At 43.5% G+C, this 23752-nt stretch overlaps 2 protein-coding genes across 6 annotated transcripts in view; both read right to left on the bottom strand.

Moving 5' to 3' along the window:
• Window positions 1-13742: 13742 nt before the first annotated feature.
• Window positions 13743-23084, bottom strand: LOC145429710 (uncharacterized). Its single transcript, XM_080303656.1, has 2 exons — window positions 22946-23084; window positions 13743-22199 (listed from the first exon to the last, which is right to left on the bottom strand). Exon 2 carries the CDS (start codon window positions 16128-16130, stop codon window positions 15342-15344), a length of 789 nt encoding a protein of 262 aa, XP_080159782.1. The 5' UTR covers window positions 16131-22199; window positions 22946-23084; the 3' UTR covers window positions 13743-15341.
• Window positions 22306-23752, bottom strand: part of LOC113027043 (katanin p80 WD40 repeat-containing subunit B1-like) — a 29362-nt gene continuing 27915 nt past the window's right edge. For 4 of the 5 annotated variants that reach the window (XM_080303537.1, XM_080303525.1, XM_080303540.1 and 1 more), the window contains one exon: window positions 23277-23543. In XM_080303537.1, the coding sequence (XP_080159663.1) occupies window positions 23311-23543 (233 nt within the window). In that variant the 3' untranslated portion in view covers window positions 23277-23310. Of the gene's footprint in view, window positions 23544-23752 lie in introns of all 5 variants that reach the window. The other variant, XM_080303541.1, reaches the window with a different exon arrangement.

Genomic DNA, 23752 nt, shown 5'->3' with positions numbered 1-23752 from the left:
GACGACGGAACACGCCCTCCTGTCGCGAGTAGACCCCCCGGCCAGGAAAGCTGACCCCTCCACCGGGCGAGATCACAACAAGTAGGCAAGCCTGCCGTCAGCTGTGTTTAGATGGCTTCACTGACTCGCCTGCAGTGACTCTGATGGACCCAGGATGGTCGTTCCGCAATTTTGCAAGCGGTCGGTGTAGTGAGGAGGACTTGGTATGGCCCCTCCCACCTGGGTGTGCTCCAGTTTTTCCTTTGGAGCACCTTGATCAGAACCCAGTCACCGGGCTTTAGTCTGCAAGACACTGGAGAAACATCATCAGGTTGTTGATTATGTACAATGATCTCTTTGTTTTCTAACAGCTTAGACATCCATTCTGCTAATGTGTTTTCTCTGATTGCTTTGTCTATTGGTTGACTGGTAATAGGCAGTGGAAACGGCCTGCCATGAATGATTTCAAATGGAGTTAGTTTATGGGAGCCTTGTGTTAAGCGCATCCACATCTTCACTAAACCCAAACATTCAGGCCACGGCCTTCCTGTTTCTGCCATGCATTTCCTGAGCCTTTGTTTTATAGTGCCGTTAGTTCTCTCTACAAGGCCTGCGCTCTGAGGGTGATAAGCACAATGGTGTTTTATGCTGAAACCGAGTGCTTCAGAGACCTTAGTGATGACATCATTTACAAAATGAGTGCCGTTGTCTGATCGTATCAAAGCTAGAATGCCATATGTGGGTATGAAGTGATTGCACAGGCACTTTGCTACTGAAATTGCATCTGCCTTTTTCACTGGATAGATTTCCGGCCACTTTGAGAACACGTCTATAACCACTAGGGCGTATTTTGACCCTTGACATTCGCTTAGTTCAATAAAATCCATATGAATTGTGTGAAAAGGATGAGGCGGAGTTGGAAAACGGCCTCTTCTTGGTCGCAGGTTACCTTGAGCATTATATTTTTGACACGTCATGCATGTTCTGACAAATTGTTTTGCTGAAGTTTCAAAATTTACAGTGTAGAAATGAGAGTTGACAATACAGGTCATTCCCCCCGATGACAAATGCGTACAGCCATGAGTCACTAATGCTGCCATCTTGTGGAGCGATTTTGGCAACACTGGCTTGCCATAACACATCATTAAATCGTTTGTCAGAACTGCACCGTGTTTTAGCCATTTTGCCTGCTCTGCTGTGCTTGCTGCTTTTTGTTCACTTTGCAACACATCCAGTGGAATCTGATGCGTGTTTACTGCCATTAGTGTCATGTTTGTCTTTTGTGCCGCCTGTTTTGCGGCACTGTCAGCAAAATTGTTGCCTGTAGTAATAAAAGAGCTATCAGTTTTGTGTGCTGCACATTTACACAATGCGAGTTGTTGTGGTAAATTTATTACAGTCAGCAGTCGTTGTAAGAGGCTTGCATGCTGGACTGGTTTACCGGTTGATGTAATCATTCCTCTGTTTTGCCAGAGCTTTGCAAAATGATGCACAGCAGAGAAAACATACTGGCTGTCTGTATAAACGTTTATTTGTTTATCTTTGTGTATTTCACATGCACGAATAACAGCTATCAGCTCAGCGCTCTGTGCAGAATATGAAGAAGAAAGTGGTTTTGCTTCTATTATTCTACTGTCTGTGGTTACTGCGTAACCTACACAATTACGGCCTGTGTTGTCTTTAGAGGCCGATCCGTCCACAAAGACATCACGAAAACCAGCTTGTGGCTCAGCATGGATGTCAGGGCGGGGTTTGGTGTCTTTGTCTAATTCTGCATGGCAGTTGTGCACATCCCCATCAGCTGGTGTGCTCACTAGAGTCCCTGGATTCAGTGTGCCACATTTTTCCAGTGTGATGTGAGACTGTGGTAGTAAAATGCCTACATACGATAGCTGTCTGGCATGAGTCAGGTAAGAGAGATTGGCTTGCAGCAGTATAGATGTGACAGCATGCGGGACCTTCACAACTAATTTGTGCCCTAAGACAATGTCTGCTGACTTCTTTACTGCTTCTGTGGCCGCTGCACAGCTTTGGACGCAAGTCGGCAGGCCCGAAACTACAGCGTCTAACTTACACGAGTAGAATGCTAAAGGGCGCTGTTTGTCACCAAAAGCCTGTGTCAGAACTGCCTTCATGTAGCCGGCCCCCCCATCAACATGCAGCACGAAAGGCTTGTCATAATCAGGCAGGGCCAGGACTACATTTGTTTGTAAAGCCACCTTTAGGTTAGTAAATGCTGTGTCTGCCTCTACCGTCCACGTTATTGTGTCGCGCAAAGCGAGGTTTTTGCCATAAATCATGTCTTGGAGTGGCTGAACTGTTAGTGCATACTCTGGAATCCAAGCTCTACAGAAATTACACAAACCTAAAAAACTCATCATCTGTTGTTTTGTTTTAGGTTTGGGTGTGTTTTGCACTGCCAGCTTTCTGGTTCCCAGCAGTGTTTTGCCCTGGCCTGTGAGTGTGTGTCCGAGATATGTAACGTTATCACTCCACAGCTGCAGTTTGTGTTTTGAGACTTTGTGGCCCTGTTCAGCCAAATGCTGTAGCACAGCAAGTGTGTTGTCTTTGCACGCCTGCTGTGTATGACCGGTTATTAAAATGTCATCTACATACAGCAAGTATTGACCTAGCTGTGGGAGCTTACAGCTAGACATTGACTTCTTCAGTGCTTCTGCATAGAGGGTTGGGCTATTCTGGAAACCCTGGGGCAAACGAGTGTATGTGTACCTCTGACCCTCAAAGGTGAAGCCAAACAATGGCTGTGAGTCTGGATGTAGTGGAACTGAGAAAAAAGCGTTTGAAAGGTCGATTACTGAGAACCACTGTTCGTTCGGTGTGACCTGATTTAAAACAGTGTGTGGATTAGCAACCACAGGTGGGATTTGTTCAGTCACTTCGTTTATAGCTCTCAGGTCATGTACTAGACGGTATGCACCCGTGATAGCTTTTTTAACAGGAAAGATAGGAGTGTTACAGGTGGCTGTCTTTGTTTTTATTAAAATTCCTGCCTTTTCCATGTCTGCTATCACTGGGCGAATGCCATGTCTAGCCTCAGTAGTGAGTGGGTATTGAGATATCAGTGGTCTGTGTTTTGAGAGAGGTTTTACTCTTACTTCATCTGCATTTTTTATAAGGCCTACATCAGCAGGGCCTGTAGACCAGAGAGTTTTAGGCAGCTGAGCTAGTGCTGCCTGATGTCATTCAGTTAATTGTGCATGTGTTTCAGCGGCATCGGCTAGGTGTACAGCGGGCCTGACTGCGACCAGCCAACCCAGTGTGTGTCGGAAACAACCCGTCCGGCGGCCTTGAAGCCAGCCTTCATGAGTGTCTTCCGTTTTTTCATAAGTGTCTGCTTCAACCCTGGCTAACACATTTCCTAAATCCTTCCAGTCTGAATGATAGTCATGCGCTACAGACACGTGTGGCTTAGGCATGCGGTTCAAAGCCTTCACGGCTGCTGATTGGATTACTGAGCACACTGCATTTCCCGACTTTGTGACATACAGGTGTTGTAAAGTCAAACTCTGTTGTCCTAGCTTCCACACTTGCTGATCGTAAAGTGGGTCTGGGCCTGGAGTTTGTTTAAATCTCAACGTGTTGTGATAGTCAGTGGGTTTCTGGAAATAGGATGTGGGGGGTGTATATTTGCGGGCCACATTGTGTAGCTTTGTGAGCTCGGGCAACTCAAGAGTCCAGTAATAATGTGGGACACCGTAGCCTTGAGAGAGACACACGTTGCTGCTGTGTGCCGTGTTAATGCTATCTGGCTCTGGAGTGTTGTCATTTAGCATGCATTCAGCAATCATGCCATTCTCTTCCGGTACCACGCCTATCTTGAGTTCTGTCAGAGCATCTCTTCCTAGTAGGTTTACTGGGCATGACGGGTCATATATGCATTTAATGAAGCACCTGCGGCCACTTTCGGTATGCATTAGTTCTAACGGGGCAGTTAGTTGTTGTACAGTGGTGTGGCCTGTGGCTGACTTCACAACTAATGTGTCTTTTGAGTACTGTAAGTTTTTAGGCGGCTGCCTTAGAACCGTTTTACATGCTCCGGTGTCACACAACATTTGGATTGGTTGCCCGTTCACATGAATTAGCAGCATTGGTTTGTATTCTGACCCTAATAGCAATTGTTCTATGTTAAAAACTTCCCCTCCCTCATCAATGTTCATGTCTTGTGTGTTTTCTAGTCACATGTCATTGTTTACCATAGATTCGCCACTGTTTTGCCTGTCATTGTTCCTCCTACTATTATGTGTCTGTGGCTTACTTCTGCACTCTCGTTCAAAGTGACCTCGTTTTCCACAGTTGAAACAGGCATTGTCTCTTTCATATCTGCTGTCTCTGTTTCTGTGTCTGCGGCCTTGCTGTCGATTACCTTGCTTCCCTTTCTGTCTCTGATAGCCTCCCGAAAATGCAAGGAAACCTGTCTCTGAATCTATGGTGAAGACGTCAGCCTTATTTTTCTGTTTGTGCACTTTTGTGGCGTGCTCAGCATGTAACAGGGCATCTGGCAGGTTGCCAGTGTTCATTGTGACCCAATGTTTCTCTACATGTGCTCTGATTGGTGGGAGCAGGCCATTTAGAAACGCATTTTTTAATTGCTGCTGGAATGGCGTTGCATCGCCATCGGCATAATCTAAACCTGAATGCTGCCTAAAAACTGGGCGCAGGCGGTCTAAGAAATCTGATGCAGTTTCATTTTCTTTCTGTTTTACCTCTCCTATTTTATTGTAGTTTGGCTTGGGGGCCAGCTGTAGTTTCACACGTTCATAGAAATTATGTAGTTGGCCTTCTAATTCAGGGTCACCTGCACGCAGGGGTTGTGGTCCGTTGCCGACCACTAAAGAATCTAAAGGATTATTAATTGCCCCCCCAGTGAAAGAGCCTTTCACTGAGCCAAACTTCAAACCTAAAAGATCTTGAAGTACCTGGTACATTTCATGACCGTTTAAATACCACTGAGTCCTAATTGCTTCAACTGCTCTCTTCCATGTGTCAAAACCGTCATGCAGGGGCGGGACATCTTTAAGAACATTTTTGCGATCCTCATGTGACCATGGTCTAAACACAAGAATTGTGGGGTGTGCGTCTTGATGCCCCATAGGTCCAATCGGCTGACCATATCTGGGGTTAGGTGAACTTATTAATGGAAATACTCCTGGGGGGCTTGGGGGGTCAGGCCATGTTTCCCTGCCTACATGATCTTCCCCTATATCTGCTTCAGGTGCATGTGTTAATGACATTTTAGCTAAATCTGCCTGCACTGAACCGTAAGGGTTATTCACAGCTGCATCTTTGTCTGTTTGCTTGGGAGTTGATGCAGAGGCAGTAACATAGGGGGGAGGGGCTGCAGCCGTTGCTTCAGGCACCTCACAGCTTTGCTTTTGTTTTTTATTCTGTCTCTTTTCTCTATTCTCAGCACGTCTCTGTTGCTCTTTTTTCCATGCATCTAGGAAAGTTAATTCACTTGTGCGTTTTCCTTTCTTTCTAAGATTTGTGGTTGCACTTATTTCCTTTAATAAGCTATCTTTGAGCTGTGTTAAAGCTGCGGGGCTGCACGTACCCTCCCACCCAGGACATGACGTCTTTTTAGGATTACGCCATCTCCTTGCGCTGATTTTTCCTGCACCTGGATATTTATTTTCTATCCATTGTTCGTCATTAATGAACTTTTGTGTATACTGCCCATTATTGGCAAGAGGTTTAGAGGTTTTATTCCCCATTTTTCAATTTTTATTATTTAGTGTATCTTACTTATGTATTTATTTAGTTATTTATTTTTATTTATACACTGGCAATACAGCTGCTATCCACCTTCGCTGATATGAGGAATGAGAGTGGTTGCTCACACGCCCTTCTACTTTCGGACTATTTCCAAAAGCGGTGTGAACTTTACGAGGCGAAACTCGACCGTTCTCCCAAACCACCAGCACTTCAGCGAACAGCAGTGAAAGAAAAACACAGTAGGAGCGGCTCAGTCTCTTATTGGACCGTGAAAAGTCAGCTTGCTCCGTTAGTTACAACAATACACACATACATTCACATTCACACTTATTCGCGCGATCGGAACCCTTATAATAAGGGGAGCTGCCAGTCTTTCTGTAGACGAGCTACTTATTCCCTTGACCCAGCTGGGGGAGCTACTCAGAGCTCCAAACCTAACCCACAAGAGTGGGGAGCTTCCAGTCGACGAGCTCCAAGCTACCAGCCGACGAGCTACTTTAAACCCACAGAAGTGGGGAGCTTCCAGTCGCGACGAGCTGCTTTCGCTATTTTAAATTCCCTGAATTTAAAATACGATTTTACGCAAGATTGTGTCAGTGTGTCTGTATCTACCTGGTCAGTGTCGCCGGGTCTGGTCCACCTCGATCGGGCCCCACCACCGTGGGTCGCTTTCTAAGAACGTTGGCCAAGACTCGAATTTAACGCCCTTGGTCTTTGACCACACACCTAGTGTGTGGGCTGTCGACAGACGAGCAACGTGGACTGGTCACGGAGATGGGACACGATGGAGGCGCTCCGGCTCGAAGGACCAAGAAATGTTGGGGGAAAACTCTGTAAAAGACCCAGGAGAAATAAAGACACAATGAGACAAAGTTACTTTCTTTATCAAACGTGTACACGGGTGAGCTGCTAAGGACAACTCACACCATGCACAGTGGCTTGGTAATTTTTATAGGAAAGACAGTGAGAACAGGATAAGAAAATACAAAACAAATAAAATAAACAACTCCATATGTGGCGCTAGTCTCGTCAGCAGAGAGCTGGGAGAAGGCTGTGAGAGATAAAACAATCTAAAACAATATGTCCCAAAACAGTATGTCTTTGCTGAGAAAGTCTAAAAAGATAATTCTAAACTAATCTAACCATAGACAAAAGGGCATGCTTGCACATTTAAAAGAAGGTAAAGAAACATAGAAACATTTTTCCTGTAACAGATCCAAATTTAATTTTTTTTGTCTCCATCTGTTTTTAATCTTTTTTTCTCTGCACCGTGTTCGATGGAGGATTTTCAGGCTGAAACCTTAAAGTGTACTTTTTTTCTTCATAAAGTTTAGATAAATTTTAAGGTTTTTTTTCATGTGTGTTGTGTTCCCATCTGTAGTTTCTGGAGGCTTTCCTCCTTTATCCAATCAGGGTACTCCACTGATCCCAAGCTGTCCAATAGGACGTGAGCAATACGAGGAAATCTGTACATCGCGTCTCAGTCTTCTGCTCCGGTGGACGTTCCTTTTATTTCAAACTTCCTTCAGCTTGAAGAACAAAAAGACTCGAATCGTATCTAAACTCATTTCTTCTCTGTGTGCTTCTGCTGTCGTCTCTTCACCTGTTTGGAGAAAACAAAAACCTCCAGGAAGCCACTGGTGACCTTTGACCTGAGACAGAACACGTGTAGCTGTTGACTTGGTGCGAAGTGGACTGTTAGCTGTAGCTGTAGTAAACAGGAATGCTTAGAAACGCGATGAGCTGCTGTGTGTTGACCTGATGATCAAACTCTGCTTGCTGTTTTTGTTTTGTAATTACTTTTTAATAAACGCTCCAGAACAAACGCACACGTCGGCATCGTGTGGACACAAATATTTAAAAGAGCAGTAAAAAGGAGTGTTTGACACACCATCACTGTAGATTTGAAAATGACATGACCAAGAGGTGAGTTGAGTTAATCTAAAGGGCGTTAATAAAATGACTGAATTAACCACTTTTTTCCCCTAGCACCACTTTCAGACTCAAATAACTGGACAAACTGAGCTGAGTTTGTGATTAAACCTCATTTCCTGTCTATGCCTCCAATGTTCCCACACAGCTTAAATCACATTTAAGGATCGCATCAGTCAGGAAGGCTTTAGACAAAAGGTGAATGATCATTTCTACCTGCAGTAATTGGCTCCGACTTGATGTCACCTGTTGACACCTGCTCAGTTCCTCAGGCTGGCGGAATAGGAGAAGGTGGGCTGCAAAGCGGCTTGCAGGTGCAGAGATTTGTTTAGGATGTGTAGATTTGCCAGGGCCGTCACAGAGTTTAATTTTGAGGTGCTTCAGGATGTTTCAGCTCTCACCCAACCCAAGCTCTGATAGGTTCGTTGCATTTATAGTCCGCTGTCCTAAGGCGTCCATGTTTCCACACAGACACACGGCTGCTGCGTTCACTGACCTGCTGTTTATCAGGAAAATGAGTCTTTATGTCCTTCAGCTGCCGGCTGATCGCCAAAATGGACTCTGAGCAGAAGAAGAAATCATCAGGAAACGACCCAGTAACCACAAAACAGGAGCTGAAACACCTCTGTCGTGTGTTTTTGTGTCGTGTGTTTTTCACTGTCGAACACGTGATTTATTGTTCGTGTTTCATCTATAAACTGAAACGTCGGAGGCGCGTCGTCTCCTGATGTCTCACAGAAACGTGAAGCTGTGCTGGACTCACCGTCCTCTGGAGGAGCGGGAAAAGGCTCCGACATCTTAGGAGGAGTGCGAGCTGGAAGAGAGGAGAACGAGGAGCTCAGACTGCAAAATAAATGTGACGACATGAAAACAAAAGAAGAAATGACGAGAGTGTCTTTGTCCTCATTAGGATGAATATTTTAAAAAGGCACAAAGAACCAATCAGATCCTCCCATCCTGTTTGGCTCTTACTTTTTTTTTTTTTTTTTTTAAATGACATCAGAAACAGCAGTATGCGACATTACATGATGGCAGAGCTTCAGTTCATCCTTTGTCATTTTTTTTTTTTTTTTTTTTAAATAAATAGGACAGGGGGAATGAATGAGAGAGAGAGGGGGAGAGAAAGAAAGAAAACCCAAGGGGAGAAGAGACGGTGAGAAGGGGGGGGAAGAGAGACAAAAAAAAAAAAACTCCTGGGTCACCTGTATGGAGAGAAAAAAAACAAACAAACAAACAAACAAACAGAGGAGACAGCAAACAACAAAGAGCAACATAATAATAGAGAAAACAAAGCACCATCACAATAAACTAGCTAGTCATAGATATCAGTATTTACTAAGTAATAAACGATATTGTGCAGCACGCAAGATAGACAGCGCACAGTGTGCTTTGAGGCAGCAGCCAAGAAAGCTTTAGTCCGCGTCTGTGAATACCCATGTGTGCATACCTGTGTGGGTCAGCATGCTTGCATTCCAAAGGTTTCTCCATGTAATGATCTGCTAGGGAGTGTGGGGGGGCCACAGCCCCGTCCTCCAGGGTGTGAAGCGGGTATGGAGGAGATCAAAACTCCAGACATCCAGAGGCCCCCAGAACACAAGAGACCATGGAAGACCAACAGAGGGGCAGCCGCGCCACTGTTCCAGTAAGAGCTGAGGAGAGTCCCAGATGAGGGCTCACTCAGCAGCCGCGGAGCAGAAGCCAGGGGGGGTTGCAGTGACGCGCCCGTGAGCTCCGCCGGCCCCCAGCTGCGCCTGAGTGACCGAGCCCTGGGCCGAGAGGCCGGGGGCACCCCACCTCCAAAGGGGCCCGAGCGAGCCCCAGGCCCCAGGCCCCGACAAGCGGCCGCCAAGGAGTGAGCCGGTGTGTACCCGGACGCCCACCCCCAGACACAAAGAACCACCAACACACCGACACCTGAGGGAGTCCGCCACCGGCAGGGGAAGTGGTGGTGGGTGGAGATAGGCCTCCAAACCTTGGAGGGCCTGAGGTGTCCCCAGAGAGGTGGCGTCTGATACCCAACCTGACATATAGACACAGACATACAGGCACACACAGACACAAACATCCATTCCCACCCTCATGCTCTCATATGCACTCACTCCACACTCAACCAACGTGGAGACAGACATAAAGAGACGCTGTACACACAATCACACTCCCCAAGCGTACTCTACAAACCGGGTCTAGGTACCCTTGCCCCTGGAGGGGGGAATTGCACCCAGACCCAGGTGGTGTTACCCTTTTCCCTGCGGTGGGGAGAGGCAGACCACCCCGACTCCGCAGCAGCAGGGAGGCCCCACACCCCAGACCGCAGTCGGACGGCCAACTCCTCCTACTAGCCCTCCCGCTCCAGCAGGCCGCAGAGAATGGGGGTGGGAGAAGACTCCAAACCTCCCTCCACCCGCTCATTGTAGTGTTGATGCATATGTGTTCTAAGGTGCAATTAAAACCCAGGAGGGCATGGAGCTACCTGCCAAGGAGCAGCAGGTAAGCGCATAGTCCCTCCTGCTAACCCTCAATGACTAAGTGTATTTAAAATTGAGAGGTGGGCAACGACGTCAGGGGTGAGGTATACACCCTGATGGTGATTTGGACTCCGTGATTGTGCCCACCCCCAAGATCCTATATGTATGTGTAATGAGAGTGTGAATAATGTGAATGTCTAAGTTGTGGGATAAAATTGAGGCAGAGGCAGCCAGAAGGGGACAGGGGGGGGGGGGTAGCCTCCTCTGCACCCTGGTGACATACCCCCACTCCAAGGCCCTGCATGTGTGGGTGGTTGTGGAGGAGCGGGAAGAGGGAGGCAGCTGGAGATGGGGAGGGAAGGAAGGGAGGGGCAGGTAACCCCTCCCTGGGGCCAGCTCCCCCGCTGACCCCAGTAGGCACTCCCACCCTCCGCGACCCGCCAGGGAAGGGGGGCCCAGGCCCATCAGACCGGGGCCCAGTGCAGTAGCGCCCCCCGGCTCCACAGAGCCCTGGACAGTCCACCCAACCCCACCACAGAGAAAACTGCACCCACCCCACCAACCACACATCTTCCAGACTACATAAGACGGTAAACGCCCAGGCTGAGATCTTCCTCCACCTCTCCTGTATCTCCCCCTCCTGCAGAGAGTTCCTGAGAGAAGAAAGCTCCTGCCAGATGTGACCATCCCCCCCACCAGTTGAAGAGCCCCCCAGGCGGCTCGATGCACCGGCGGCACCCTGCTCCAGGGCCGGGCCCCCATGCACCCACCCGCCCACAACCCCGGCAACACACCAACCAGGACCCGAGGCCCGGCCCGGGCCCCCGCCCAGAGACGGAGCACCCCCAGAACCTCACGCCCATCCCGAACCCACCCAGGGGCAGCCAGGTTGCCAGGTCAGTAACCCACGTCCGTCAGCACAGACCCTCCCCCTCCCCAAACTATGACCCCCCACCCCCACTAGGTGATGGAGCTGATAAAAGGGGCCCAGAGCAATTGATCTGATGTGGTGGCAGAGGCTGTGTCAAGACTAATGTAATCTAATAGATAATTTCTATATTGGTTAGAATTAAGATTATTTTTATTTTTCCAGTTCATGAGGACTGTTTTCTTGGCTATGCATAGGGCAGTGAAGATCATATGGGCTATATTCTTTTCTGAAGTGACATTATCTAAGCTGCCCAACAAACACACTAAGGGGGAGGTTGGAATGTTACATTTCAGACATTTTGATAAGTCTTCACATATCTCGCGCCAAAACTTTTGCACTGGTGGACAGAACCAAAGAGCGTGGATGTAATTGTCTGGTGTATTGCCTTGACAGTGTGAGCAGTTGTTGGAAGATGTAAAGCCCATCTTGAACATCCGATGACCTGTATAGTGCACTCTATGAAGTATTTTGTATTGTATTAATTGCAGACTGGGATTTTTAATTAATTTAAAAGTTTTTAAGCAAATCTGAGACCAGAAGTTTTGGTCTAGGTTGACTGATAAATCTGCTTCCCACTTTGCAGTAGGAAGGGATATTGATTCATCTAATTTAGAAAGTGTTCTGTATATTTTAGATAATAATTTGGGGGATTTAAGAGTAAGAAAATGTGCCGCACTTAGTGGTGTTTGTAATTCAACTTGACTGAGGTTAAATTTCTTTTTTACTATGGATTTAATTTGTTGATATTCTAAAAACCTTGTCTTGTTGATCCCATATTGTTCAACTAGTCTGTCAAATGGAATAAATTCTGTTCCCTCTAATATATGTTCTAAGTATTTAATTCCTTTACAACTCCATTCTGGGAAATTAATCATATTATTGTTTTGTAATATGTCAGGGTTATTCCAGATAGGTGTACGTTTGCATGGGATTAATGAAGACTCCGTTATTTTTAGAAACTCCCACCATGCTGTTAGAGAAAAGCTGATGTTGATACTTTTAAAGCATTCATGTCTTTTGATGTTTGAGCTAATAAATGGTAGGTCTGAAATCTCTAGATCCTTGCATAGTGCCTGTTCAACATCTAGCCAGGGCTCAACTAAGAAGGTATGTTTTAACCATTCTGAGATGAACTGAAGCCTGTTGGCTAAGAAGTATTGGTGAAAATTAGGCAGATCTAATCCTCCTCTATCCTTGGTTCTTTGTAGCGTTTTTAAGCTAATACGCGGGGGTTTATCTTTCCAAAGGAATTTGGAAATATATGAATCCAGAGATCTGAACCAATCTTGTGATGGTTTGTTAGGGATCATCAAAAATAAGTAATTTATTTTTGGCAAGATCATCATTTTTATAGTGGCGACCCTTCCCATGAGTGATATGGGTAAAGATTTCCATCTAGTCAGATCGCCTTCTACTTTCTTTAGAAGTGGGATGTGGTTTAGTTTAGTTAAGTCTGAAAGCTTAGGAGAGATATTAATACCTAAATATTTAATATTTCCGGATTGCAGTGGGGCAGAGGAAGAATTATGGAAGGAGCAGTTAATGGGGAGAACTGTAGATTTTGGCCAGTTAATTGAATAATCTGAAACTCTTGAAAACCAGTTTATTAAAGTAATTACCTCAGAGAGGTTGGTTTGTGTGTTTTGCAGAAAAAGCAACACATCATCCGCATAGAGACTGATTTTATGTTCTATGTTCTTACATTTTATGCCCTTAATTGTTGTAGCCTGTCTAAATGCTGCTGCTAGAGGTTCGATAAAAATTGCAAAAAGTGAGGGGGAGAGTGGGCATCCCTGTCTGGTGCCCCTCAGGAGACAGAAGCTGGAGGATGTCTGGTCATTTGTTCTGATACGAGCCGTTGGGGAATTGTATAATATTCTTATCCAGTTTATGAAAGAGTTTCCAAAACCAAATTTGTGTAAAGTTGCGAATAAAAATTTCCAATTAACTCTGTCAAATGCTTTTTCTGCATCTAGAGATAATATTATGGCTTCGATGTTTTTATCGTATGAGTAGTCTATTAAATTAAGTAATCTACGAGTGTTTGTTGAGGAGTGCCGACCTTTTATGAAACCAGTTTGGTCAGGATGAATTAAGAGGGGGGTCATTTTCTCTAATCTCTTTGAGAGAGCTTTGCAGATTATTTTAAGGTCTACATTTAAAAGAGAAATTGGACGATAGCTTGAGGGAAATAAAGGGTCTTTGCCTGGTTTTAGCAGGAGACTAATGTTGGCAGAATTCATATTTGGTGGTAGTCTGCCCTTTTCCTCGATTTCCTGCAACATGCTGTGGAATACTGGTGCCAAAATTGTCCAGAATTCTTTGTAGAATTCTGCAGGGAAGCCGTCTGGACCTGGAGCCTTATTATTGGGCATACTTATCAGGGCTTCCTGGAGTTCACTTGGCGTCAGTGGCGAATCCAATTCCATTGCTTGACTGTCTAGTAATTTTGGAAGAGTTACGTTGTCAAGAAACAGATCAATTTCATTTTTAGATGGGTTTATTTGTGGTGAGTATAAAGTTTCATAGAAATCCCTAAAAATGTTGTTTATTCTTCCAGGATCATATATTGTGTTCCCCGATAAATCTTTAGCAGCACATATAGTTGTTTTTTCTTTATTTATTTTTAGCTGGTTAGCTAGAAATCGACCTGATTTGTTACTGTGTTCAAAATTCTGCAAGCGAAGTCTTTGTATAAGGAATTGTGTTTTTTTATTAATAGTTTCATTTAATTCTAGTTTTGTTTTGCATATTTTGTTCAATGTTTCCTGATCTTGGTGGGACGCGTAGGCTTCTTCTAGTGATTTGATGTTTTTTTCTAATTCCTGAATATTTTTGTTTTCTTCTTTCTTTTTGTGTGATGAGAAAGAAATTATTTTACCTCTCATCACAGCTTTCCCTGCTTCCCATAGAACAGAAGCAGATATTCCGGGAGTGTCATTAAAGTCTAAATATGAAGTCCATTCCTTTTTAAAGTATTTAATAAAGTCTTCATCTTTAAGTAGTGATATATTAAATCTCCAGTTTTTACTTGGCGTAGTATTATTCTTGTGCATTAGTATTAAAGATACAGGAGCATGATCGCTGACAGCTATAGGATGAATCTCAGTGTCTGAAATGTCACACAGCAGTGAGCTGCTGACCAAAAAATAATCCAGACGAGAGTAAGAGTGATGAACATGCGAGAAAAAAGTATATTCCTTACTGGTGGGGTGAAGAGAGCGCCATGCATCGCAAAGACCAAAGTCGTTCATATACTGTTTGATTATATTTGTGGACTGCCAATTACGCTGAGTTCCTGTTGTGTTGAGCCTATCCATTTCTTCATTTAGTCCAAGGTTGAGGTCACCGCCAAGAATGAGTGTGCAATCAAGGTGTTCAGAGAGTGCACTAAAAAAACCGTGGAAGAATGAGGGTTCATCAACATTTGGACCATATATACTAACAATACATAGTTTTTTGTTCAATATTGATAGTTTAATAATTAGAAATCTACCCTCTGGATCTATAACTGTATCGAGTACTGTAAAATTAACATTTTTATGTATTAAAATTGCTACTCCCCGTTGTCTAGAATTATAACCGGCTGCAAACACGTTAGGAAACTCAGGTGTTTTAAGTTCATTTAAACCTGTGACAGGTTTGTGAGTTTCTTGTAATAAAATAACATCTGCCTGTAGTTTTTTAAGCTGGTTAAATATTTTTAACCTCTTTCCTCTGGTGCCAGCTCCATTTACATTCCATGTGACAAACCTCAGCATGCCCTTAATTGTGCGTGTATGTTTAATGATGTATGCTGGGTGTTTCGTTTAGACAGGTGGAGAGAATATGGAAACATCCCTTGTTTGTAAATAGAAAGAGAAAAAGAAGTGTGGTGAGAGACTCCATAAGTCTGACTATGTGTGTGAATATTCACTAATATGAACAAGCGTGGCTTGCTTATGTGTCCTGCAAGTCTGTGCGTGCTGTGAGGCTGTTGTGAATGTGCTGCCGTTGAGCTGATGTGTTTGCGTGATCGTGTTGTGAAAATATGGAGAAATAGAGGGTGTTGTTTGTAGGTGAGTGGGGAAGTAGGTGACCACAGCAGTGAAAGACAAGAGAAAGAAAGAAACCACATGAACTGTGAGCGACAACAAAAAAAAGGAAATGAAACGGAAACATTCCAATTAAAGCAATGACGGAGGGTGACGGTGTTATATCTGCTATGACATCCTACTGATATTACTAGGTTAAACACATTTTAAAGGAGAAAGTGTGAATGAATAAGAAAAGAGTGTAGCGGGTTCTTATCTGGAGTGCAGTCAGTATAACCACGGTGTGGTGCCGGGGTCGCGGTACAGCTGTCCGTCCACGTAGAGCCGGTCCACAGCGATGACAGCACGGGAGCCTTTCTGGATAAAGCTACGTCGAACTGGGAACAGGACCTTGCGTCGTTCCAGGATCTCTTTGGGGAACTGGTCGTTCACGCTGAAGTCCGTTCCTTTCAGCTCTCTGCCGCGACTCTTCACCTGTTCCTTTTGTTTGAATTGGCTGAATTTGGCCACAATAGGCCGTGGTCTCCCGGTCCGCGACCGCGCGCCCCCCAAGCGATGTACTCTATCGAAGTCGATGTTCTTTACGGTGTCCTCCGGCAGCTTCAGGTGGATTTTAATGAAGCTTTTCACCGTTGCCTCTGCGTCCTCTCCGGCAGTTTCTGGAATACCAGAAAACACAAGATTATCTCTCATGCTACGGGCTTGTAAATCGATAACGGACTCTTTTATTTTTTTATTTTCAATGTTTAGCTGGGTCACGTTATCGGTGAGAGATTTAACCGACTCCCGTAGCGTGGCATTTTCAGCGGCAAGCGTTTCCACCTGCCGCTGGCTGAATTCCAGGGATTCTCTCAGAGATTTAAATTCCCGGTGTAAGATCTCCACCAGGGACAGCCTCGCATCGAAACTGGACAATCGCTTGTCGATGGACTCCAGGATTTCTGCGATGTCTTTGCCGGCAGGCGATGTTGTACCGGGGGAGTCTGCCTGGCGACTTCTCTTCGATGACGGCGTCTCGATTTTGGCCGGGGAAGATGCACTCTGGGCCTTATGCATTACTAAATCTTGAAAACAGCGGTCGATGTAATCTTGGAGAGCGTCTAAACTCTCCCCGTTGTCCTCCAGGGTGTTAGAGATGATAAAACAGATCTTGTTAGTTATATGACAATTGATTAGTATATTTGGAAATACTGAAGCTTGGAAAACCTTTGTTAAACTCTATGCTACCATTTGCTTTTTCTCCGCCAAAATCTCCGGCGTCTGACGTCACCTACAACATCACTTCCGTCACTTACCTCTCACTTCCGTCACTTACCTCCACCTCCTCTCCATGAAAACTGAATTTATGACATTTAACGGAGTTAGAAGTTAGCAGGAAGTTAGCTCGCTAGCTTCTATCTAAATACAATATAGCATGTCCTGAATGCGGGGTTTTGGAAACAAATTAAAACGTACAGCTCTGTTATCACTTCCAGCATAAATGAAGACAGAAAACTAAATAGCAGTGACGTTTGTAGGGTTACTGAAGTTTGGCTAGCTGGTATATAATGATGTGCTACGTGATTGCGACACAGCTATGTTAGCATAATATAAACAAGCTAACTTTTTTTCCCACTCGATAAAAGTTAACGTGAGTGTTCTCGGTGGTCAGGAACAAATGTAATCGCATGGCAGGATGCTGTAAAAGGACCAAACTTCAGCCAGGAGAACAACTGAGATAATCCATCCACAATACGAGGTTAGTCATTCATATACTGCTGCATGGGCTGGGCTGTAGTTACATCCTAAGGTTTTAAAAACTGAGCTTAAATAAATGATTAGTGGTAATAAAAGCCGAGGGAGGTCAACAGTGATCACTGACTGTTTTAGGAGCTTTTTGAGATTAAATAGAAGAAAATACATAACATTAAACATGTTAACAACACAAAAGCCATATTAAACACAGACTACTTTAGACCCGGAAGTAGGATTCGTCGCGTCATCACTGAACAACCAGATAGTAATCATCCACAACTATACTCAGTTGCAGATGATAAAGGATTCAGAAAGTTCATGCATGACAGAGAATATGCATGTTCTTTTTGTTTTCATATTATAAGTTATATTTAATTGTGTTGTGGTTTGCGGTGTTTTGTGTTGTTTCACTTTAAATTTGTAAAAGGAAAAAGCTGAAAATTTAAATAGTTAAAAGTTGAAATGTGAATAGTTGATTTTTGTATTATGATTTATTTATTACATTTTATGTGGAGTGAATAAATAAAAGTATATTTACGGTGGCCCCTAGAGACAAAGCACGTAAAAACTCCAAAACACGTATGAACTCTGAAGCACGTACAAACCCTGAAGCACGTACAAACTCAAAAACACGTAAAAACACGTACAAACTCCAAAACACGTACAAACACGTACAAAACTCCAAAACACGTACGAACTCTGAAGCACGTACAAACCCTGAAGCACGTGCAAACTCCAAAACACGTAAAAACACGTACAAACTCCAAAACATGTACAAACACGTACAAAACTCCAAAACATGTATGAACTCTGAAGCACGTACAAACCCTGAAGCACGTGCAAACTCCAAAACACGTAAAAACACGTACAAACTCCAAAACATGTACAAACACGTACAAACTCTGAAGCACGTAAAAACTCAGGAGCACATAAAAACTCAAAACACGTACAAAATCAACAGAAGTGCTCCAGGATGCTGGGCGCAGTGTTGAGCTTTTGTTACCTACTGGCTACACAAGCCAGCAAGTACCAACGACCGGATTTGGTGTGTGGTAGTAACAGGTAAATGAACTTTTTTTTTTTTTATTATTTGAATATATATGAGTGCCTGTGTATAAATACACAAATACACACATGCTTTCAATTGTGTAATTTAAGTGATCTAGTAGCTCTGCTTTGGAAGTTCAGTTCATGCTAGAAATGTGTTTTGGAGTTTGTACGTGTTTTGTCTCTAGGGGCCACCGCATATATTTATATATAAATAAAACCACTTTTTTTTACGTTAGTAATTCCTTTTGTGCATAATTTTATATTATTGTTAATAATAAATTAACTAAAGCAACAAAACAACCTGAAGAGCCGGTTCGGAGCCGAAAGAGCCGGCTCTTTTTAGTGAGCCGAACCGAAAGAGCCGGATCTCTAAAAAGAGCTGGAAATCCCATCACTATTTTTTTCAAATTCTGTAATTCTCACTCGCTTTGGCAACTTTGTACTTTTGTGTTACTCGGAGCAACAACTCCACCTCATTGTTAGTCCATTTAAAAAACTCGCTGCTTTTCCTCAACATTTTGCTGCGACGTTTCAAAGAGCCGGAAAGTAAATAAGCGGCAGACAGAAATGAGGCAGGTCGAATCTTCTTGCATTTTACACATGCGCAGGACTGGAACCGTAAGCGTTTTCAGCTGTTTCAATGTGGACGCACAACTCTGTGAAAACGATTGAAAACACTAGTGTGGACGCGTTTTCAAATCTATCCAGGCTAGCTAGCTATCTAGGCTCAACTTTTTAAATTATGCAAAATGTTTAACTGTATCTCTAATAGAAACTTCTTTAACTTTGCTCTGCTTCACTTCAGCAGCATCAGGTAATGTTCAGATGTTGATTCATGGTTTTCTTCCGTTTCTGTTCGTCTGCAGAATATTTTTAAGGTTATCTGTTAGAAAAAGCCAGACCAGGAAAATTTCCTTCATGTTTTTCTGTTTTGTCTTCAGTTACTTTGACACAAAGGCATCTGCTGTGATGCTCACAGCTCTGATAAAGTCTCACAAATGTCAGCTTTCTTTTTATATATGTAAAATATGTATATGTACTGATTAGTGTACACTTGGGTTTTAAGGGGTATTTATTTATTATTTTCTTCTTTTTTTTTTTTTTTTGGGGTGTATGGAAGCCCCAAACGCAATTTCATTGTTCTTGACAATGACAATAAATAAATAAATACTAATACTAGTGATCAGAATTATAATATTTCTGACTGTCTGAGGCAAAATTTCCCAGATTCAAATCCATTTGAATTGAATTGATTCAAGAAATCAGTGATGATACACAGCCCTATAGTTAATATAATAAAATACGCCTTTCAGCTTTTTATATATTTAGTTTTTTAGGAGAGCTGGAACGTAATTGTGCCCGCCTCTGAAGCACTCTGGGTCAAATGTGCTATAAACAAAACAGATGTAACAGTCAACACAAAAAGGTTCAGACACTTTCCATGGCAATGTTTCATTTAAAAAACAAAAACAAAACGTATTTAACCCACTCAGTGGGCTACATCTGTTCATGCCAGTATCGATATTATCGATATTTGGTTCAATCTCTCCACCTCGAGTCTCGAGTTGAAAGATAGAGGAAATCCCCAAACAGCAACAACACACAAAGGTTTTTATGTTTAACAGCCTGACGTCTGTCCAGTCATCAGGTTAGCATTAGCTGTAATCTAACCTACGTTTCTGAGAAATGCTAGTATTTTTTCGTGCTATCCGGTTGTTCAGTCTGACGTCACTAGCCGTGTCTGGGTCTAAACTCCGCTGCAGGTCCATATATCAAACGATCACTATGGGATTACTGAGAGTTGAAAAACTGTCTAAAGTCTTTCATCTTTAATAAAATGATCAGCGTTCTGCTCTACCAGGTGTAACAATTGAGTTTAACATCCAGGCATCCATGAAAACGGAATTTATGACATTTAACGGAGTTAGAAGTTAGCAGGGAGTTAGCTCGCTAGCTTCTATCTAAATACAATATAGCATGTCCTGACTGCGGGGTTTTGGAAACAAATTAAAATGTACAGCTCTGCTATCACTTCCAGCATAAATGAAGACAGAAAACTAAACAGCAGTGACGTTTGTAGGGTTACTGAAGTTGGGCTAGCTGGTATATAATGATGTGCTACGTGACCGCTAGCGACACAGCTATGTTAGCATAATATAAACAAGCTAACTTTTTTTCCACTCGATAAAAGTTAATGTGAGTGTTCTCGGTGGTCAGGAACAAATGTAATCGCATGGCAGGATGCTGTAAAAGGACCAAACTTCAGCCAGGAGAACAACTGAGATAATCCATCCACAATACGAGGTTAGTCATTCATATACTGCTGCATGGGCTGGGCTGTAGTTACATCCTAAGGTTTTAAAAACTGAGCTTAAATAAATGATTAGCGGTAATAAAAGCCGAGGGAGGTCAACAGTGGTCGCTGACTGTTTTAGGAGCTTTTTGAGATCAAATAGAAGAAAATACATAACATTAAACATGTTAACAACACAAAAGCCTATTAAACGCAGACTACTTTAGACCCGGAAGTAGGATTCGTCGCGTCATCACTGAACAACTGGATAATTAAAACGATCACAGAGGCCGAAGTTCAGGCTTCATTTTGGTCCTTTTTTTTTACTGAGATGTCATACACTTGCACACTACACTTACCTTTGCGAGCGTAGTAGGCAGGCCCAGGTACGTCCGTTCTTTTAGAGCAGAGCTACAGATTAAAAATGCCCAAGGCGAAGCGGTCAAAGTCTGGCTGTATTTCACAGCAAAAGATGCAAACTCAGCAGCCTGCAACAAGTGCTTTAAGCTGATACTATGATACTGTCAAAGGAGGTAACACCTCAAATCTGATGAAACACCTGGCAACGCATAGCGTTTTTTTTAAAAGCCGAGAAATGCGCCGTATTTGATAGCTTGCTGCGAGACCTCACACCGAGCACATCTACTGCGGGTGTGGTGCCTGTTATCGGACCCGGAGTTTGCAACATCCCCCAAAAACCCGAAAAATAGAGTCCTGGCCCCTAGCCCTGCCAGTGTAGCAGAAATGATGAGGATGATGATGCAGCAGCAGCCGTTCTTCTCTGCGTGAGTAGCTTAATGTTGTTCGTGTGTAATTTACGTTGAGTAGGCTAACCACGTTATTACATTAATGCATGTAAGGTGAACTAGCAAACATCATCATAGCTACATGCGGCTGTCCTCTTGTTTGATGGCAGATACTCCCTGCACGCTGGCCAAAAAGGCTAAAATGACCAAAGAAAAATTGGGAAACAGTTAAACATGAGGTTTTTGGACAAAGTTTGTGTTTTTTCCATTGTTTAAGCACTGCTTCCAGCCAAGAGTGATGCCATAAATCCCCCATAGCTGCAGAAAAGGCTAACATTGTTATCTTTTTACAAAAAAACAGCTAAACATGAGAGGTTTTTGGACAAAGTTTGTGTTCTTGATTCTTTAAGCACCGGCACCGTTTCAAAAGTACCGGATTGGTACTGGTATTGGATAAAACTTCAACGATACCCATCCCTATCTATGGGGACTGACTCAGTGCTGGAGCCTCCGGTGGACGTTAGAGGAACTGCAGAGTTTGGCACTTCATCGTTGGCTTCACTTTTTTGTTGGTTTTACATAAGATAAATATCATAATTAAAGTGAAGCTGCTGTCTTAGTAATGATTATAGTTAGCAATAAAGACCCGAGGCTGTGCTGCGTGACCTCTTTGGACACTTTGATCACAAAAGCATTAAAAAGCCTGAACACTTGAAAAACCAGCCAGCTGCACATCACTACAGGACTGGCTTTAATAAAGTGAAGAACATATGAAACATTCAGCAGATTTGAGCATTTCCTCTGTATTATAATAACCACACTGCCTTTACAGAGTCGAGGGCGACTGTGTGAACAGCGCGTTACAAAGTGCTGTTTCCTTAAATCACCTTTGAACCTGCCATGTTGGAAGACTCGCTGTTGTTCTGTTTATTTGCTCTGTTGTCTCTCGCTTCGTCTGCTTGTAATGAACTGACTGAGGGCCCAGAGGTTAGCTTTAATGCTCCCTGTTGTTTTTCTGTTTTCCGCAGGCTGGAAACAGGCGACACACGAGTGCTCGCAGTCTTTATATTACAGGCGATTAAATATTCATGCAGCTTCCTGCGTGAGTAAAGTGTCAACAGGGTGTTTGCATTCTAACGACAACGACATGGCAAATATTGAAAGCTGCAGTCAGACAGATGTTTATGAGGGAAAATGTAAAAACACGATCCTTTTCAGGAGGATTTCAGACGCTTCGATCCCGTAAACGTCTCTGTGTGGCGATCAGATCAAAGCCGACCAGCTTCATTAGCTCTTCGGCCTCTAATTGACAGCATGCAGAGAAACAAAAACCCAGAAACAACAAAAAGATGTTAGAGAAGCTCAAGCCTCAGTTTCAACTGTTTGAACATCATGAAGATTCATATAATTTTTACTTACTTAACTCGAATTTATTTAATATAAAACACTTTTAACAAGTTATAAAAGCACTTTAAAACAGATTGATACCCTTAAAACACAAACTGAAGGGACTACAAAACTAAAATCAGCTAAATAACTGTTGAAATTACAACAATTAAAATGGAGCTACTGTGTTTTTTCTATATGCTGTGTAATGTAGACGATCTCTGGTTTTAGACAGAGGATTATATGAGAAGCTCTACAAAAAGCTAGAAAAAAAAGACTTGTGGAAACTGAATATGTCCTTACTAGAAGAGAAACTAGCTTTACTGGCCAAGTGCTGGAAGCCTACGTCGGCATCGTGTGGACACAAATATTTAAAAGAGCAGTAAAAAGGAGTGTTTGACACACCATCACTGTAGATTTGAAAATGACATGACCAAGAGGTGAGTTGAGTTAATCTAAAGGGCGTTAATAAAATGACTGAATTAACCACTTTTTTCCCCTAGCACCACTTTCAGACTCAAATAACTGGACAAACTGAGCTGAGTTTGTGATTAAACCTCATTTCCTGTCTATGCCTCCAATGTTCCCACACAGCTTAAATCACATTTAAGGATCGCATCAGTCAGGAAGGCTTTAGACAAAAGGTGAATGATCATTTCTACCTGCAGTAATTGGCTCCGACTTGATGTCACCTGTTGACACCTGCTCAGTTCCTCAGGCTGGCGGAATAGGAGAAGGTGGGCTGCAAAGCGGCTTGCAGGTGCAGAGATTTGTTTAGGATGTGTAGATTTGCCAGGGCCGTCACAGAGTTTAATTTTGAGGTGCTTCAGGATGTTTCAGCTCTCACCCAACCCAAGCTCTGATAGGTTCGTTGCATTTATAGTCCGCTGTCCTAAGGCGTCCATGTTTCCACACAGACACACGGCTGCTGCGTTCACTGACCTGCTGTTTATCAGGAAAATGAGTCTTTATGTCCTTCAGCTGCCGGCTGATCGCCAAAATGGACTCTGAGCAGAAGAAGAAATCATCAGGAAACGACCCAGTAACCACAAAACAGGAGCTGAAACACCTCTGTCGTGTGTTTTTGTGTCGTGTGTTTTTCACTGTCGAACACGTGATTTATTGTTCGTGTTTCATCTATAAACTGAAACGTCGGAGGCGCGTCGTCTCCTGATGTCTCACAGAAACGTGAAGCTGTGCTGGACTCACCGTCCTCTGGAGGAGCGGGAAAAGGCTCCGACATCTTAGGAGGAGTGCGAGCTGGAAGAGAGGAGAACGAGGAGCTCAGACTGCAAAATAAATGTGACGACATGAAAACAAAAGAAGAAATGACGAGAGTGTCTTTGTCCTCATTAGGATGAATATTTTAAAAAGGCACAAAGAACCAATCAGATCCTCCCATCCTGTTTGGCTCTTACAGCGAGTAATGTTTACTCCTCTCACTTTTCAAATATGGCCTGCTTCTCAAA

Source organism: Astatotilapia calliptera, chromosome 1 (genome assembly GCF_964374335.1).
Source record: "Astatotilapia calliptera chromosome 1, fAstCal68.1, whole genome shotgun sequence".
NCBI classification, from domain to species: Eukaryota; Metazoa; Chordata; class Actinopteri; order Cichliformes; family Cichlidae; genus Astatotilapia; species Astatotilapia calliptera.
This window is presented reverse-complemented; position numbering and strand designations above follow the sequence as displayed.